Source organism: Tyto alba, unplaced genomic scaffold (genome assembly GCF_018691265.1).
Source record: "Tyto alba isolate M040663 unplaced genomic scaffold, T.alba_DEE_v4.0 Super-Scaffold_1000006, whole genome shotgun sequence".
Classification (NCBI taxonomy): Eukaryota; Metazoa; Chordata; class Aves; order Strigiformes; family Tytonidae; genus Tyto; species Tyto alba.
This window is the reverse complement of record NW_024881272.1, coordinates 8,832,345-8,852,279: the sequence shown is the minus strand read 5'-3', so window position 1 is coordinate 8,852,279 and position 19,935 is coordinate 8,832,345. Positions and strand designations below refer to the sequence as shown.

At 40.3% G+C, this 19,935-nt stretch overlaps 1 protein-coding gene across 4 annotated transcripts in view; it reads left to right on the top strand.

Moving 5' to 3' along the window:
• Nucleotides 1-19,935, top strand: part of ATF6 (activating transcription factor 6) — an 82,220-nt gene that overhangs the window by 10,269 nt on the left and 52,016 nt on the right. For all 4 annotated transcript variants that reach the window (XM_042804771.1, XM_042804767.1, XM_042804775.1 and 1 more), the window contains 6 exons: nt 2,792-2,977; nt 3,177-3,268; nt 15,130-15,273; nt 17,106-17,225; nt 18,123-18,225; nt 19,394-19,458. In XM_042804771.1, the coding sequence (XP_042660705.1) occupies nt 2,792-2,977; nt 3,177-3,268; nt 15,130-15,273; nt 17,106-17,225; nt 18,123-18,225; nt 19,394-19,458 (710 nt within the window). The remainder of the gene's footprint in view (nt 1-2,791; nt 2,978-3,176; nt 3,269-15,129; nt 15,274-17,105; nt 17,226-18,122; nt 18,226-19,393; nt 19,459-19,935) is intronic.

Sequence of the window (19,935 nt, the reverse complement as noted above, 5' to 3'; positions counted from 1 at the left end):
CCTACGAAGAGGGAATCTGCAAAAGAAGTTAGGAGAGGTGTTTGCTACATTTAATCTTTGTTCAGCACTTGTGTAAAGCAGTGTTGCTCGGGCGGTCTGACATTATGAATTAGTTCCTCTCTCTCTTCTGATTATCAAAATGCTCAAGCAAGGGGCGTGTTTATCTTGACACCAAGCTAGCTGTACTGTCATACTGCCTCCAGGTTCAAGCCCTGTTGCACTGTTTCACACAACTCTTTCCATTTCCTGCATCACGTTTAGGTAGGATCAGGTGTGCAGCTGGGGCTTATTCCCCAAGAAAAGCCAGGCAAGTGCTAGAGAGTTGACCGAGGACCTTAAACTGTTTTAGGGATTGCTAATTAAAACAAAATAACTCGAGGGCATGAATAGTTGGGTTTTATTTAAACAAGCTTAAGAAATTAGTGGAAGTGAAACTGGTGTGGCATTGACTGAAATGCAATTATTGCTGGGTACCATGAATCACACTGGGGAGAGCTGCTGTTCCTGACAGCGTTTGGAGAACACAGAGTAAAGGAGGACAGTTTAGATAAATATCATCTGAAATGTAGCTGGTAGTGTCTGAAACAGCAATAGATGTACCTTAGGATGTACTCCAGCTGTACAAGCACTGCACTGGTGCTTTAGCTCCTTGTGTTCTCCAGGGAGGCAGATAGATTTGCCAGAGGTTCCAGACACTTAGTCAAAAGCTATCCAGTAGTGAATAATCCTGAGCAGGTCTGCAAACAAGAATGAATGTAAACAATTTTGTCTTCTCTGTTTGACTTCATGATGCAAAAAAAGGAATGTGACTACTGGTTTGGAATATCATACAACTGAAGCCAAAGCTGCTGCATGAACTCATTCTTTACTATTTCATCTCTGGACAGATGAAGTGATTCTGGCCCTAAATTGGTGTGTTCTATACACTGCAGTCCTTGGCTAGCCAGAATTGTTTTTTTTTTTTTTTTTCTTTTCCAAAGCTTTTATGTCTGCAGAAGTTTTCGTATGTTAAGTATTGCAGTACTTAAAAAATTCAAGAGAAGGCTTAGTGTTAATGAAAATATGATAAATTTTTTTCCCTTTACACTCTCTGCTAAAGAGAGGACCTGGAGTAAGTACAAACAGCTTCACTTTCACAGACTTTTGTTGGTGGCAGCAGACTAGACATATAATAAATGATCTTTACAGAAAGCAATTAGATTAACATGGAGACAGCCCATGGAGACAGTTAATGCACTGTAACATGTTTTCTTAGTCTTTGTCACCAGACTGCAGTATCATGAAGAAGAACGACTTCTTCAGACAGCCTGTAACCAATTTTTCTTGCAAACACCAAAGCCCTTGAGCAGCATATTGCCTGTGTGTGGGTATATGCAGGAAGAGAGTCGGAAAGTAACGGTTAAGGTTCTTTTAAGCATCCAGACCTTAACGAGAGCACACTATCTGACGTTAGTGTTACTATTCTGTGGCTTTTTTATTTTTTCCTAGACTAATACTTCTAGAATAGTTCTCATCTTTTCTCTTTAGCTTTCATGCTCTAGTAGATGCAGGTTACTCCAGTACATGTGTTGGTATCTACTGGAGGATATTCTGTTCTGTGTAAGATACAGCATTCAGCTCTCTTTCAATGTAAACATCATTAAGGCACATCCTGTTGTAGCTTAATAATGTGATGGAAGTCTTCTGGTTTTAATAAAAACAGAGTTGCTGTTGCTAATCTGTGAAGGAAAGGAAATCAACAGAGTAGTATTTAAATTTAGGATTTCAAGTAGTTTTGTATAGCTCTGCAGTATCAATCATCATTATCCTTGTCAGCAGCAAGATGCTTTCAGTCTCAGTCATCCCACTCAGTGCAAACCACAAAGTAAGTAGGTGGTAAAAGATGATAGACTGTTCCTGCTTGGAGAAAAAAAATCAGAGTCATCAAGACTCTTGGAGGATGGGGAGGGGTAACTTTGAACTGTCCCGGTCTGGTCTTGCAGACTGAATGCCTGCTGGTGGTTGGAGTGAATTGTGTGCCCTCCTGGAGTATATTTGCTGGTTTAGCTTCATCCAGAAGGATTCCAGTTTGTGTGATCTGCTGGAGACTGTCATGTGATGTGAACCAAAGCATATTAAGTGAGACAAAGGGGAAATGTGGATCAAAGCCACATGCTTCATCTAAATTAAAATGCTAGTATAGATGCACCCAGAAACTGCATTTAAGCTGCCATGTAAGTGCTTTGATGTACATAGAATGTGCAATCTCAGGTCAGCAACAGTATTCAAAATCTAAAAAATTATATATCATAGCTGGAAAAGGTACAGAAACAAGTGTAATCAGTGTGTAAATGGCTTCTATTTAGGACAGACTTAAAAACCATAGGACTTTCCAGTTAAGAAAAACGAATGACTGATTGTAGCCTATAAAATGGTGTATAATAAAGGTGAAAGACATTCTTGCTCCCTTACAGACCTGCACGTGTGCGTTTTCTGTCTTTGTGATTTGATTGATCAAGTCAAATTGTTTGAGTATGCATTTTGTGTCCCCTACACATAGAAGGTTGAGAATGCATGAGAAAACAGAGTCAGTGCAAGATGTGGGGTTTTTTATTATGCATGAGCTATAACTCTTGGAGGTGTACCGTGATTCCTAGTTGCCTTTGTGCTGAACATCTCAGCTCATTTCAAGTAAAGTGCAGGAAGCTATTTATGCAGACTTTTGACAAAGTAGAGGAGCAGAAATTATCCTGGAAATAGAGGCACTTTTTAACTTGTGGATCATTAACAAGGCTTCATATTGTCTGCCTAGGTCAATGTCTTGAGACGGCAGCAGCGCATTATCAAAAACCGGGAGTCAGCGTTTCAGTCACGGAAGAAAAAGAAAGAATACATGTTGGGACTGGAGGCAAGGCTGGAGGCAGCCTTATTGGAGAACGAGAAACTCAAGAAAGAAAACAGCACACTGAAAAGGCAGCTGGATGAAGTAGTATTAGAGGTAAGAGATTGTGATGAAGATCTGACTTTTTATATATCGACAGTTGCTCAGGTGGAAGGCACCTGGTGTGTATTCATACATAATTAGGCAAATATAAATCTAAAAAGCAAGCATAAATTGATGTATTTAGCTTCTAACATACTTTTGCATGTCTGTGCCCCTATTTTATTGCAAGTCTTCTCTGTTTTTTCCTGTCTAGAACCAGAAGCTCAAAGTATCATCTCCAAAGAGAATGACCCTGTGTGTGATGATGATACTGGCTTTCATAATGTTGAATTATGGTCCATTGAGGTAAGTTGCCTAGGTATTCCTCTTTGTATAGCAAGTTTGCTATCCTGTGATTTTCATTTGAATCTTTAACACAGTCAAGCAGTGATGTGTTTAAACTTGAGCTTGAAACCTGACTTCTGTCCTTTACTCAGCTCCTGCATAGGGGAAGACCCATCTGTATAATGGTTCCTCTTTTGGAATTCTTTTGGCAACAAGAGCTAGATCTGGTATTTTAATTTCTCTCGGCTTGGCATTTTGCTAATCAGTACAGCATACAGCAGTAGGCTCCATTTATACCAGAAGAGATAAAAGAGCTGTGTTTAGAATCCTTTTAGAAAGAAAGTTGCAGACTTTGAGAGCTCATCTGCTTTTCTATACTTGTGCTAATCTCAATAGCTCTCAGTTTAAGCTGCTTCCAGTACCCAGTGCAGGAAACCCCACTCTCTGTTCCAGTGTTTTGCAATCCTGACCATTAGATGTGTCTAGCAGCAATCTTCCTCCTAAAGTGTAAGCCCTGTATTACTTGTCTTCTAGTTCTGGTGAAGATGATGTTCCCTCTCCTTAATTAGTTGAAGTAGTAATCAAAAACCTCTTTTGTTCTAACTGTATCAGTGGGGCATAGGAACCAGAGAGCAGGAAGGAAATGCTGTATTACTTCCCAGACACTTTTTTCCACAGTTTTCTTTATAAAGGAGACTAAAAGGGGATACATCTTGCACATATCTGTTTATTTAATGTAGCTTTGGAACATAGAGACTTTTTGTATGAAGCAGTTCACTTTTTCTTAAGGGGAGGATATTTCAGTAGATTCCCAGTCAGGAAAAACTCCACTTGTCCTCAAAACTCCAGTCAAACTAAAGGAATGGGATGGGATAAATCTAGAGGAAGACCTTGTTTCTGACTGTGATAAAATTTTATAATGTTGGTGTTTGTATTTTTAATAATAGAAATTTTGCTGAAGCTGAAATTACTTTTGAAATATTGGCACTTGTTGCAAATACTGTTTGTTTCAGGCAGTGAAATACAGATGATAGTTTTACTTTGATGTGGACGATTTTAAGGTAGACCATTTCTTAGTGCATTTAGGGTTTGTAGTGGGATTTTTAACTATCAGGCAGAAAAATCATCTTCCAGATATTAAGTGATTTGTACATCCCATTTGTATTTGCAAACATTACCATTCGAGAGACACTGTGTGGGAACTAACAGAACCAGTAATCTTTCCAAAGCTGTGAGAAATTTTAGTTGCCTCCACATTAGTGAGTTGTTGAAATGCATGAAGCTCTTGTTAGTTTTGAGAGGCTTGGAAACATACAGAAGATGGGCATGAAGTCTTTTTCACCACAATGCTCTAAAGTTACTAAGTTCTCATCCTAAGAAATGAGTAAGGTGTTGAGCTTGATGACAAGGAACTGCTGTCCAAGTAGACTGACAGATCACTTTGTGTTCGTATCTTTGCACCAATCAGCAACTATGGAAATGTGACAAGATTAATTTCTTGACCTGTTTGATGTTTAATAAAGTAGATAGAGCAAAAAGAAATTCTTGGATGGTCTGGCTGGTCATGCCAGTGTAATTGTGCCTGAACTAGGTGGTCTGCATCAGTACTGGATTTGGGCAGGGAAGAGAAATGTAATTGCAAATTTGCAAGGAATTTCTCTTATCTTTCTGCTTTTTTTCTTAGCAGAATAAGTGCTTGCACTGAAATTAAAATACTAGACTGAATCAAGGTGGTGTGAATGTTGATTGTGCAATGCCCTTTGGAAGGCCCAGAATGTGGAATGTATAAACCATTACTTAAGATTTCACTCCTCCCATGTGCATTTTCTTCCTTTTATAGAGGTGTCACTGGTAGCTCCATGAACGTGATAGTCATGATCACTGTTCTGCCTAGACCTTAACAACAGAAGCTTCCAATACATATGATGTTTTCTAGTCCCTGCAACTTTTCACAGAAACAAGCAATTTTTTGTTGTAATATCCATGCTAGCTTATACTTCAGCAAAATTACTTTTTTTCCCACAAGTTAGCTATCTATGGAATATCTAATTTCTATGCAGTGGTCAACTGGAGATAAATATGATTTCAGACTTTCCGACAGTGTTGCCATTTCTTCTGTGTAGGAAGAAATTTTACTTGCATACCTGTATGGAGGTGTGACAGCATTCAGTCATAGGATGTTTTGATTCAAAGATATTATCAGTGAATATTTTATTATTTGAAACCAATGAACCATTGCAAAGAGAAAATAACATCCAAAAAAGCAAAATAATGGGAAATTCACCCCCTGAATTCTGTAGCAGACTTTGAAATTCCCTTAGCTGACCTTATTGTAAGGTGCTTCTCAGTTTCTAAATTGGAAGCAATAGGATTCTTTGAAGGCTAGAAGTAAAACAAAATAACAGGTATATAGGTTTTCTCTTTAGCTGCCTATTTCTGTCAAATCACAGAAGGCAGGAAAGCGCTTGGGTTGTCTGGGGAGAGGGGTGTGAGGCTGAAGCACAAGCAGTCCTGCACAGCCTCTGGAGGGCTGCAGTGCAGTGTTTGGGCCCTTAGCATCCCACAAAAAAAACATCTGGATGGTTGGTGGTGTAGTTAGTTTGATGTTTTCTTCTGTGTTAGTGGATGTGTGTTGTGCTAGCACTGGTTCGCCTGTAATTTTGTTTATTGATTTGTCTTAAGTCTTGCTGACTGTGTATGTAAGTGGTGGGATGTTTGTCATGTTCCATAGAGGACTCTAAGGCTGTGCTGTTCTGCTGTTTTAAGATTATGGGAAGCAGTCCAGGATGTGGCTGCCCTTGGCAAAGAAGTTTAGCAGATAAAATTATTCTACTGACACATTTTTTTCATGCTGACAAATACACTGTGTGTATGGGTGATCTGTAACACCGAATCTGGGAACATGGGAGTGGGACTGAAAGTCTGGTAGGGAAGCTGGTATATCGACCCAAGAAATCTGGTTGAAAATATTGGAGGGAAAGTCTAGTCCAGTCTATGTAATTGCCAACAATCTTTCCAGAATATCCTTCAGTCTTGGACATGGCACCATGTTATCTCTGAGAAAAGAATGGAAACTGAATATAAATTGAATATAAAAATTGAATATAAATGTGAATTGAATACTTTCTGGTAGTGAAAGTGGCTTGTATAGAGTTAATGGTAACTCTGCATTACATGATACTGTGTTACTACGCTCTTCTGGGTTTGCTGATAAATTTTATAGGAAACAGAAACTTTCAATTATTAAAAGCAAAAGTAATTTAGCAGGAATTCTATTAGTGTACGTTTCTATTTTATCTATTTGCTTTATACCACAAGAAAGGTGCCCGGGAATTTCCTATCTGTGTGTCAATGAACTATTCTCTAATCTTTGTGAATTATTTGGATTTGGATTTAACAACTATTTAACAGTTCCTTTTATTATTATTTAAGAATGATTGGTGAGGTGTATGAAGGGAAAAGGGTACATGTTGATTCAGTTCCTTGCAGAGGTTACCCCTTTGCCCTAGTCTTACATACCATGAGGTGCAAGGCAGGAATTGGCAACCCACAGAGTTTGCAGAAAAGGCAGTGAGCACGCAGACCTTGGCACGCAGCAGGGACTGGAGCTGGGGCCACACCACCTGGAGGCAGGTATCTGCGGGGGGCAGCGTCTCCTGCCTTCACATGTGCCGTCTGTGAGAGCCAGCATCAGTCAGCACGGCTGTGTTCTCAGCTGGCATGGCACCCCTGAAAGCTTCCTGACTTCTGGCATTAAGAAACACCTGGTTATCTCTGCATTCTTTTTATCGCTTACAACATGAAATCAGAAAATTTCCAAGCTATTACAATTCCTATATGCGTTTTTTTTTTTTTTTTTCTCCCTTGTTTAATTTCCACATTTGTGTCAGACTGTGCCTGGGTAGTAACCAGATCTGAAAATGTGCTAAACAAGCACAAACAATGCTGAAACAAATGGAAACCAAGCACATGTTCTAGTCAAAACAATCCATGTATTTATTCTGGGAATATTTTTCTTTTGTTTCTCTTCCCTGTTCCTGAATATAAATTGTCTGGTGTGCTTATTTTTTTTTAATCCAAGTCCTACATGTAGTAGTAAAATATTTGCAGGAAACTAACCCAACTAATGTATCAAAAAGTAGGGAAGGGAGAAGGATCACAGAAGATACAAAAGGTAAATTTTCTACATCTCTGCTTCTTGGGGTAGTAGCAGCAAAGCATGTAAGCCAAGTACTTGCTAGTGGCCCTAGCATTATTTTCTTGGCTCTGAAAAAAGTTCAGCTACTTGTTTTTTTTCTCCTTAATCTGTCTGCTCAACCTTACATGGTGGTCATTGTCTATCAACAGCCTTAGAGCATTTATAAAGATGTCAGCCAGCCAGAATGTGTCCTAACTACCATTTCACATACTTAGTGGACAGAAAACAAAGACAAGTATGAATTTGGAAAGAGGAAAGGCAGATCTGCAAAGAAATTGGAACAGGGGGTTTGAAACAGTGGTGTGATTATTTTCTTTATTATTATTATTAATTTTGTTTTTTTCTTACAAGTTGGGCACCTCTGTGTGGCTGGAACCCCTTTCAAACTAGAAAACAGATTTGATGATGTAACCAGAAATTCCTAAGCTGTATTTGTGGTGGAGGATGACTGAAGTGGTGATTGATAGAGCTAAGTGAAGCTGCTGCTTCAAAATCTCTTGTGTCCTGTTGACCTACAGCAGCTGTGCTAGAATTGCTGGCCTTTTGTAGAGACTTCATTGCAGCTCCTCTCTAGAGTGTCCTGATGGGTTTTCCTCTACTTTCCAAGACTATCCTGGAAACTAAATAATCTATGAAAAATTTAGATCCACTGAGCAATCTGCAAATAAAGACACCAGCCTGGGTAGTTGAGGAGTGTGATTTGTCTGCTGTTGTCATAGACTGCAACAAATGAAGAAGCAGTGATTTTTGACTCCTGAAAGACTTAGGGGCATGTCTCATTTCTTAGATTTCTAGCACAAACATTAGGGAAAACAAACAAACAAACCAGAAGTGGTAAGATTAATCATCTTTTACTAAAAATGAGGAAATAACCCAAGGGTTGTTCAGCTGCATGCTACCTCAATCTGCTGCTTGTAAGGATGAAGTGAGCAAAACAAAAGTCTTTCACCAGCACCCAGATTGCCACCACACCTAGTCTGCAGGCTGCTAATCAGTACTAATGTGGCCTGCTGAGCTTTTGGAGCACACATGATTTGGGATGCTGAAAGCACCGTCCGTTGAGCACACCTGTGTTGGTGTCAGTATGTCTTAGAGACCTTACTCAAGCTGAGCAATCTTGAGCTGGCTTGTGGGAGAGCAGGATTATTCTGAGGTTTGGTGCATTCAGCAGTGTTTTCATGCAAGTTTGCTATTGTTTGAGCCTTAGTGCTGGCCTCCTTGATTAAAGAAACAGGCTTATCTCACAGGCAGGAACCTAGGGATATCTCGGTGGTGGGATGTTGAAAAGTTAGAGAAATAACTTTGTAGTTCCCTTAAAGGGACCGTTGGCTCTGTGGGCGAAGGAGGTAATCTCATTACCACAACACCACAGGCAGCAAGTGTTGTGTTGCTGCAGAGGTGTTCGAGCTGTGTGGTGTGTGCTCAGGTTTGTCAGTGCAGATGCGCCCCGCCAGCAGCCAGCCCCAGGCCGAGGTCTCAGCGCGGTCTGGATGTCACCCCTGCGCTCCCCAGCAGGTGGGCTCCCCTGGGGCATCAAGCAGCATCGTGGCATGTTTGAAAACACCCCGGTTGTCCTCTCAAATAATATGCGCTAAGCAGACTAAAGCCATGTGTCTGGCACCTGCCTAAAATGAAGGGCAATGACTACCAACTGAAACACAGTATTTCCTTTTCCTGCTGCCTTAACAATTCTTCCTGATTGCGTGCGTGCTCCTTCCCCACTCCATTCCAGTGTGAAGTTGGGCAAGTCAGTTGAAACCGCCGATAGCTTGCAGTGTGACGGAGGAGGAACTCCCCAGCCAGGCTCCTTGCTTGGCTGTTGCTACTTTCTAGCTGGGTCTCATCTGGGAGTGGTGCTGAACTGTGAGCATGAAACCTGGTGCTCGTGGCCCATGAGTTCCTTCAGCTACAGGCTGAATAGTGTTGTCTAAACTCGCACTGGCTGCTGGAAGCATCTCTAAAACATCATCTGAGAACAGAAGACCGCAAATCATGGGCTACACAACAGGGTGAGTTTCTTACTCCCAGTTCATCCAATCTTGGGATATTTTGCACTCAGTGAAGGATAGAAAAGGATTGTTTTTCTGCTTTTTGCAAGCCTCAGTAGCCTTCCCATATTCCTTCAGGAGGTTATTAGACTTAAATGTGGTGTATACCTGAAGTATGCTAACAAACATACATACAAATGATGACAGTCAAAGGGCTGTTAATTTCTTACACACTAGTAGAGAGGAACTGGTAAAAGGTGAAGAGAAAACTGTTAGATGAGTGCAAGAGGCATGCAACAGTGCCACGTTAGCCAGCTCCTTCTGGCTGCTAAGGAAATACAGTGCCCTATGAGTGTTTTAGCAAAAACAGCAGAAGCTCCAGAAGACATTTGTGACTCTTAACACTTCTAATACCAGAAACTTACTTTAATATTTGTGATGCTGAAAGAATATGTTTCCATGCTGAGTAGAGTGTACATCTGTGTTGGAGATGGCCCAATGCTAAAAACCCTGCTTCTGTAGCCCACCTTTGGTCTTGTGTTTAGAAATCAAGAGGAAAAGGACAGGTTGAGTAATTTGGACTTGGGTTCAGGTTCCAGACCTTTCAGAACCTCTCTTGATGGGTTGGTGTATAAATAAAATTAAATGCCCTTGGTTTTCTTACAAACTACAGCTGCAGGAGCAGGAAGTAATTCCTTCCTCCTTCCTCTACTGATCACAGCCACATGTTCCTCCTGGCAGAGCTGTGCCTTGGCCTGGCTGTGCTCGCTTGCCTTGTCCTGCTGCTGGGGTGAAGTTGCAGAGCCTGTGTGAACTGCCAGGTGCACTCGCTGATAACTTACCCTTTTCTCCCTGCATTCATCTGCTGGGATGGGAGTGAAATACGGGAAGTTTTTTCCCCTGAATGAACATTGAGACTTCTTGCATCAGGCCTGCCCAATCTTTGGCAATAAAAGCTAGCCCACTTCCAAATAGCTGTATATAGTTTTCTAAGAAAAAATAAATGCTCTGGGTGTCAATACATGTTTTATTCCTTTATTTTCTAACAGCTTTATTAAAAATAAATTGCTTTTTAAAGAAAGCATAACACAAGAACAATACAGAGATCATCCCTCCAGTTTGGGTTGCTTTCCTCAGTCTCCCCAGCAGAGAAAAGAGACTGGGCTCCTCTTACCAGCCCAGCACTTGCAGAGGCTAGCCTTGGAGCAGCCTGGCAGAAGAAGGTAATGCCTTGCTGTCGGCAGATGGTGCCCTCATCAGGAATAAGAAACGAGAAATACTTTCCAGAGAGTGTTTGGCACAGTGGCAGCTTTGTCTGGAATCATTTAGGAAGAGGACAAGGTCCTTGGTTGGTGACTCCTTGCAATGTCAGCTTCAGCCTGTTGGAAGCATCCCAGCTCATTTTCAGAGATGGTTCTGTCCCCAGAAAACTCTTTCTTATGATATCACTATTGGCCTTCCTCTACAAATTACTGTACAACTTAAATGTCAGTATTCAAAACTTGAAGTGCACAGGGTTTGTTCAGCCAGAAGTACAAATGAAATTTACTTTGGGCTCCTGGCAAGACTTTCTTTCACATTTATCAAACTGACATTCAAACCAAAGAAGTAAAATTATAGCTAAAATATCAGGTGCCATTGAATGCCTGGAGAAACCATGACAGGAGTGTTGCTTTTCTTTCCCTCCTATAATCAAATTTATCTACACTTCTGAACAAATGCCTACATGAAGTATTTAATGGTTCTTTCTTTTTTTCCCTTGGATCTGGTTTTGCATCTTAAACAAGCTGATAGCTCAGCCAGCATGGACAGGGTGTTTGTGGCTGTGTGAAAACCCTGCCATGCTCACGGTATCTGGGATGTCCAAACGTAGGCTGCAGAGCCTTGGTGTAGGCACCCCAGGTGTGTAAGTGTGGCCGAACAGAAAAGGTCCTAGCTTCCAACTTCTAACTGGTTGTCTTGTCCAGTAAAGCCATTTCTCAGCTTCAGTCTTTCTTGACTTTTAATGTGGTGCAGTAACTCAATTCCTGCAGATAAGCAGGACTTGCTCAGGGCAGATATGCCAAAGTGCTCTTTCTTTTCCAAATTCTCATCTTGTAATCCAACGGAATGAAGAGATTGCCCATGCTTTTACCGTCTGTCATATTAAAACATTTTTTTTAGCAACTGTTGATATCTTGGCTGAAAATACTGTTTTTCAGAAACTTTTTTCCCTCTGAATGGTATCATCTACCTTTCTTTTTCACTGTTTCTAGCCTCTTTTACCTAATGTTTTTAAATGCTCGATACTGACTTCATCTTCAATGTCATGGTGTTGGGTTCTGCTCTGTAGACCCTTCCTGTTCCAGCTTGTATTGTTGCTGTTCTGCCAAGCACTTGTAAAGCTCAGTATGCCTCAGGTGGGCAGGTGTTTCCAGATGTAGCTCTGCAGGAGAGGTCCATCCTTTATCCCAAGTGCTAAAGGGATTCCTTGGTCCCAATTCATGCTTTTCCCCCCATGACAATTTGAGATGTCAAAGGAGGAATATTTCTGATATCCTGTGTCATACCCTCATGTACCCACTTGGCAAGGAAAGGTCTTTGAGAATGAGAAGTCAGAGGACATAGACCGTTACCTACATGTCCTCTCCTATCTATTACCTGAAGATGGAGCCCTATTTACAAACTCCACAAGTGACCTCTCGTGGGAGAAAGGAAGGGGAAGAAATGATACAACAGAACAACATCTTCTGTTCATATGGGGAAAAAACTAACAAAACTCCCCAAGTAACTAGACGGTGGAAGCAGGGCAGCATTTCAAGTTGCAGGGTTTTTCCTTATTCAGAATGAAAGTTCTTTTGGTTTTGGGTCACTGCCACAAACCAAAGGAGCAAGGAAGGGGGATTTTTTTTTTTTAATTTATTTTTAGACATATTTGAGAGTTTGAGAAGGAAGCTTTTGATCATCTTCAAGGTCCAAAAAAAATGAATGGGAAAGGGGAGGCAAATGTAGCCATGTAGCTTAAGACAGAAATTGCTGCTAGCCCTGCTTCAAGAGAAGCATTTTGTGGAAAATAGCAATCCTGATAAAGGAAAGGGCATGGGAATAAATACCATAAATAATACCATATTTTGTCCTCAAGTTGGTGCTCATGTTCTCAGAAGTGGGAGCCATGGTTTATGCCTGTAAGGATGGCAAAACATACTGTTCACTTTCTTTGTCTTCTGCTGCTGAAGATATCTTCTTTCAGGTTGAAACATCCCATAGTTAACTGCTGCCAAAAGTGATATTTTAATTTTGATGAAAAGATTAATGTGTTTTAAGCAGGAGAAGAGTAAAAATAAACATTTCCTCTCTATTAAAGCTGATAAAATGAGGTGTGTGGGGGTTTGAGTAGCTGTACTGCTAAAACAACTAAATTACAAAAACTGAAGATTAGCTGTGATTGCAGAGCAGTGCTTATCCTTATCCTCAATGGACTTGGTTTGGGTTATTCTACTTTTGTTCAGAGTTCAGGATGAACTGGAGTAGCAACATGTTGCATGTGTCACTTCACCTCAAGCTAGTCATCGCACCAGGCGGGAACCTGAAATAACAAGAACCGCCTTTGTAGAGTGAGGCAAAAGGGAAGGAAGAACCATCATGGAAAATGCAGATTTGTTACAATTCTACTGATTAGATTTTTGTCAGCTTTAACTAAATAATTACATGGAAAGTTTCTCTAATTCAGTGTGTCCTTTTGAACAGGAAAGGAGAGAAGTAGGATAGAATAAAATGCCAGACCCGGTAGGTCCGTTAATGTACCAGATGGCCAATGCACTTCAGGCAGTGGAAAAATTATTTGCAGGAGAGTTACAACTTTCTGATCTTCTCATAGATATTATTGGTTTCATGAATAAATTTCCATATACTTTTAGCTACCGTGGTTCCAAATTAGGTAGAGTAGGGACATTTCACAGATGAATGACTTCCAGCAGGTATGTGTGGCATGCTTTTAGGCATCAGCCTTAGTTTTGAGCTCTATTTGTAGGCTTGAGATGCTGCCAGCTGTGCTGATGCTTTCATTGGAAGAGAAGAAACATGATCTCATTAAATACAGTAGATAGTGGAGATTGTTTCTATAAAATTGGATAGCTGGTGTTGCCTGATCTATGAGGCTGTGAATAAACCATCCAGCTTTCCATGCTGTGTAGTAGAAGCAATGAGCCATTTGGATGCTAGTGTACCTACACAGTAAGGAAACTGCAACGACTCTTCTGCCCACTGTCATTAGTGAAAACAGAGCCTGTAGCATTTCTGCTGCCTTGATTCTGTGCTGCTGCCTGGAAACCTGAAGGAGAGGAGGCAGTCCAAGCGACGTCAGCCTGGATCTGGGATTGCCCTGGCTCCAGCAGTTCTGCAGAACGTGACACAATTACTCACCGGGAGACCTGGGATACTGCTAACAGGAGTGCAAATGTATTGGCAAAAGAGAGGGGATTGCTAGGCAACTATGTCTGTGTGCCTTTTGCTTAGTTGTGGAGTATTTGACCTGTCCTCCTGTCTAGTTCTTGCCTTTCTCTGTTACTACCGTTTGTATTTGTTGCCTGTTGCAACGTGATGTCATGTAACAAATAGGAAGATGAGATCTTTCCCTGCAGAGTTTGTGCTCTACTACACAGGAGGGATGGGGCATGAATTAAAGTGTACTCTGTAGGCAGTGAGGAACATGTATGGCAAAGATCTCATCAGCATGCAGGGGTCTTGTACTTTTGTATTTTTTGCTGTGCTGCTGCTGGTGATGCTCTGCTGTTGTCAGATAAGAAGGTTGGGACTTGATTTTGTAAATACACATTTCAGGGAGCAATCATGTTTGCTAAAGAGTAAAGCTAGCCTCTGGAGAGGATATCTTGAGGTATTGCTTTTGTGCTTTCAGGATTTCTGACTTGTAAATCACCCTTCTGAACTGGGATGCACTCGATCTTGTATAGCAGTTCTCTGGTCGTTTTTCCAGCTCACATGTGAAATGCTGCTACTTTGCTTTGCGTGGAGGGTAGCTCAGACGTTCCTATGCTGCACGTCTGGCTGGCTGCTTGAGCAGCCCCCAGGGCAAGATCCTTCAATCAGTGCAAGCACAGACCAGGATGACAGGGTATCTGGGACCATGGCCTCCTGCCACTATGTAGATGGGGTTGTCAGCCCTGCCAGTGTTTCTAAATCCGAGTAGAATTGAACGTATATAAGTTTGTGTACAGTTTTGTTAGATGTCTGGCATAATATTTCAGGCTTGCAGCTGCATGGAATTTGGTAGCTGTATTTTCCTTACATATTGTATTCATATAAACTATGTCGATTGTACTTTGAGGCTGATGAAAGTTAAAGTTCAGGGGTACTTTGATTTGAATATAGGTAATTCTTATGCCAGCAGATTTAGGTAACAGATTGATCTCAGTTTCATCAAGTGAAGCTTATAGGGAACGTGAAAACCAGAGCATCAAAATCCTTCAAACAATTAAAACTGAAGAACAGAATTGCTTTTCTGTCTGTGAATGCTTTGAATGATAGTAATATAATGACACAAGACAATGTTTTTACATTAGGTATGACACGAACATTATTCCTGTGACATAGCAGCAGCCAGAAATTTAACCACCTGAGTATTTAGCATCTTACATTAAAGTGTCTTGCAGACCCATTATATATGTGTTATGGTTTGCTATGATTATTGTGTTTTCCAGTGTATTTGAAAAGGATCCCAGTGGAGTTGATTCCACTTCCAGTTCCAGCCACCGGACCAGAAATCTTCTGGAGTTCTCAGCTAGCCAGGAGTCCAGCACAGCTCAGAAAATACCTGGGGACATCATTCCTGAGAAGAGTAATAGGTGAGATGGGAACCTGTAACATAAAGTGGCAGAGGGCAATGGTGCTTTTAGAGCTCACTGCCCTTCCATTTGCTAACCTTTTTGGCCAGTATTATTGCTGCTCTTAGCAGAGAAATTGAGTTTACAAACACAGAGTTTTGAAAGCTGATCTCTTCTATTTTTTTTATTATTTAACAAAGTTTACCAGGTTGCTTTTCAAGTGAGTGTGATGTTTTATCTCCAAGATTACCCAACACATAGAACTTCAGAAGTGTACACGTGGCTATGTTGAATGTTGTTAGGGACAGTGTGGTGGAAGAGTGCGTATAAATAAGTGTATGTCAGGGAGCTTTTCATGGCCTCTTTCAGTTCTTCATCTGTCTGCTTCTTTCCCCAATCTTTGTTTTAGCTTGCATAGTTATGGTATTTGTCATATTTCTCTCTCTTCTTGCTTTTCAAGCTGGAGTATTTATTTTCTTAGTTTCTCAAGAGAAGATTGGAGAAGTTCACGATTAAGAACATAACTCTGAAGTTAGCACTGTACTTTTTAGAAATCTCTGAGTCCATCCTAATGCTTGCCCATTATTTAATTATATAGTTGCTTTCAACCTTCCCAGATCTCTAGCATTCAGTGCATAAGTGAATTTATAATTGTCTCCAGATTGAAGTCTGGCTAATCCAGCTCATGTTTTCCCCTTACAAGATTTATCCTATCAGATTGTCCCTTTCCAGTAGAGTGTTTTGGCTGGTTGAACAAAGCCAGGCACAGATGTGCAGAAAGCCCTAATGTTTTTTGCCATGCAGAAAGAAGACAATAAATCAAGAGCATTTTAAGGCTATAGCCATGGTGAGGGCTTTGTGTCTTAATGTGGCACATTTCAGACCATGACTTATGTGACATAGCAGTAGAGTGGTTCTCTTAGGAGGATATGCTAGTGTCTGTACCTCCTCATTTTCCCCCACTCTTTCACCCTGTTTTTTGGCAAGCTGTGAGCTCTTTGCTGCATATTCTCCTTTATCAGTTCTAGATGCGGTAAACGGGAGAAGCAGATGTGAAGACGGAGAGAAAGATGGGGAAAGGAGAGAATGTGAATAAGGCTTTCTTAAGCTATTATACATGATTTTTCAGAAAGAAGATCAGGTTTAGGAGCCACAGGTCTCTGTTAAAACCAAGAGGAGTAAAGCTGTTATATTGATGCCCTAACAATAGAAGAAAATAGATATTTGGTGATAAGTAGTTAACCCCTCAGGAGACACAGATAACCAGGAGAAAGGAATATTCGTCTTTGTTGCTGAGTGTGCTGTGGATTTTTGATTGAAATACATGGTCTTTTTCACTTTTTTATCAAAGTCAAGCTGGCTTCTGGAGATTGTTGATGTAAATCCTCTCCACTCAGTTGTAATATAGTTTGTGGCTGCTCCACTGTCATATAGCTCACGGTCTCTACATCTGCATGGTTTTAGTGGCTGATAAATTTAGTATTTCTGTAGCAAATCTTGCATGGCTCTGGAGTGAAAGAGAAAGTTGCCTCTGCAGAGATGTCATAGTTTACATATTATGAGGAATATTTTACAGGCTATATTTTCTTTCAATATCTGGCCTGTTTGGGAAGAAATCCAACATCTGCTAATGCTCAGCTGTCTGTTGAGTGCTATCAGACCCCTTTGGGGAATTGGCTGGGACCATTGGATGTTTGATAGAAATTGTTACTCACCTGTTTCAGAAGTCCCATAGGAGCACCTGTAACATTTGTGGGTTTGCTGATGGTAGTGCTTATTCTCTGGGTTTAGCCAAAGGTTCAGGAAAAACTAGTTTAAGGGATTTCTTGATGTCTTTTTCTTTTTTTTCCCAGGTATGATCGTTCTGTATCTGATAACAAAGCACTGATGATAGTCTCAGAAGAACCACTGTTATATATTTCACCACCACCACCCCCCTGTCAGCCCCTGATCAACCGGACAGAGTCCCTCAGGTGAGCAAACAACCTTTTCTGAGCATTTAAGCTTTTATTAGGAGTTCAGATATAAACTGTGTGTTGGGTGAGTGCTACTGGCCAGTCAGCTCTGGGTGGTTATTGTCCATTCACAGTGTTCATCCAATATGTGACCGGTGCCTCTGTGTCTGCTACCATGGAGACAGGAGGTCGACTTGGATCTTTGTCATCTTTTGGTGTTTTTAGTAAAGATTTTCACTCAGTTTTCATACTGGTCATTTAGCAATAGCTGAATAACAATTTTCTGATTGACTGGAGGTTTTTCATGACTTGAAAGAGAAAACACTGCATATGTAGAAATGTTGATATTATGGAAATCAATTCCAGCTAAAAACCTGTTCCATCTGAAGTACATAAAAGATGGTCTCCTACTCTTCAGCTTCTGACAAAACCAGACTTACTTAACCTGATACTGCAGATGTGCTTTATTCACTGTTAGAAAATACCTAGCTTCACTTTTTCCAAAGATATAAGTGCGTCTCTAACCTTGTCTCCATTCTGCTTTGTCCATTCTTTCTGTCAAGATTACTTGCCATATTTCAGCCTTCTTAATCAGTATTTTGTCTTGAACTGATCAACTTTTGATTTTAAATTTTAGTAGTCCTTCTAGTAATTTCAGAATTACTGTTTATTGGGCAAAAGAAAGTACTGTATCTGCTTTATTTTGAAGCACCGACGATCCTAATAATTTATAGAAATTTCCTTACAAATTCCCTCATAAATTTAATCTTGCAGTTATATTTTCCTACTTCGGTATTGTAAATAAGTTATCATAAGATAAAAGAGTAGTAATTGACAGTGCCTTTATAATGGCTTGTTAAACTGCTTTCTGCCACTGTTCTTTGAAACCTCTGTTAATGCTCTGGGTTTTTTTAGGCTGAATCATGAACTTCGAGGATGGGTTCATAGACATGAAGTGGAACGAACAAGATCTAGAAGGTTGTCAAAGCACCAACAGCAGAAAGCACGGGTTTTGCAGGTAGGCGGGTTTGTACTGTTGAGTCAATAGAATGACAAGATAATTTCAGAGAACATAACAAAATATTCTCGCTTACTTGTCTGTGCTTGTCATTACAGACGAAAGTAGCAATGGTGCCTGTAATTAGGGTACCCAACACTTCCCATTTTAAACTGCTGGGTTTGGTTCATAATTATGTTGTCAAAGTTCTTCCAGTCCTGCTCTTGGATTCAGGCTAAAGATTTTTAATTTTTTTTTAGCAGTCATAAAAATATGCTCAGTGTTTTCTAAAATTACTTTTATGACTTCTCTGTAAGGCCATGTAAGGATAAGGATAGACAATTAGTTAATGGAGAGAAATATAACATACAGCATATGCATGTGGCTCGCTGCTAAGGGGCAGAGCTGATTGGTTTTGTTGATATCTTTCTACTTAATTTTTTCAGATTTTTGCTAGAAGTATACATTTTTGGTAAGACTACAGAATTATGAGATTTGTGCTCATATTTCCCATTTTTAAAAATCTCTTTCATCTACATGGCATATGAATAGTGAGGATGAAATTAAGACTGTGAATTTTTAAAGTATTTAATTTAATTAAGAGCTAGTAACAGCCTTAAAAGGATTTGAACTTAACAATGTGGGAAATACCACACTTTTCTAGAGAGAAATTATTGAATACTAAACTTCAGATTCTTCTCACTGGTGTCTAAAGGAGAATGGTAGAACATTTAAGCAGGTCAAGTTCAGGTGCTCCTACTGTTTCAAATGCCAGAAGTGTGTTGAGGGTGGTCTATTTTGACGGTGGTACAAAGTGGATGTGACTTCAGAAGAATTCTGCAAATCTGGCATCACTGATAGCAAATGTTGCATGTGGATGACACAATATGTGTAACTACTGTGTATGGTGCCAGACTCGCTTCTTTGTCTCTGAAAGTGTGACTTCAAATTTGGATGTATGAAAACACTTGCTTTTTTTGTGTTTCCAGCTTGATTGCTCACCATTTCAGTTATTCGTATTTCAGCAGTGGGAAAATGTACATTTATTGTTCAGAGCACTGATTAACCTCTGCACCCCCTTACATATTGACTCTCTACTACACATGTGCATCATATTTTGTGTCGTGCCAAACTATGGAAATGCTTATTGTTCTCACTTTGTGTCATCTTTGTCTTCCCTCTTTTTCAGAGCTCCCTCAGTGAGAAGGCAGATTCCCAGCTGATGGCCATGCCTTACACAGACACCAGCCTCAGGTAAGGCAGAACTGCTTTGTTATTGCTTTCTACTTAATAATCTAGTTTTTCATCATCAGGTGATAGAAAATGCCAATTCTCACCTTGTTGTCAGGATTCTTAAGTCAGATGCTTAAGAAATTATTTGCCTTATTTCTGTCCCTCACTGCTTCTATTGATTCAGACTGCGTGTAAAGAAGCCCCTGTATCACAGCTCCGCTCTTCTGGGGCTTTTCTACCACTGTGTCTAAAGAAAACCTTTACTTCACTCTGCAGAATTCATTCCTAAACAGATTTTAATCTTTAGGGAATAAAAAAGGGGGGATTGGCTTGAGACTATCTAGAGGAACATCAGTAGTTCATAAGAAGGTTTGAAAGAGTCTGGTAAGAGAAAAGTTTCACTGTCTTCAAGAATAGAGCCATTATAGTAGACCTACATTATTTTGACAAAGTTAAAGTATTACTACATCTTATTTGCATGGTTTATCTTCATCTCCT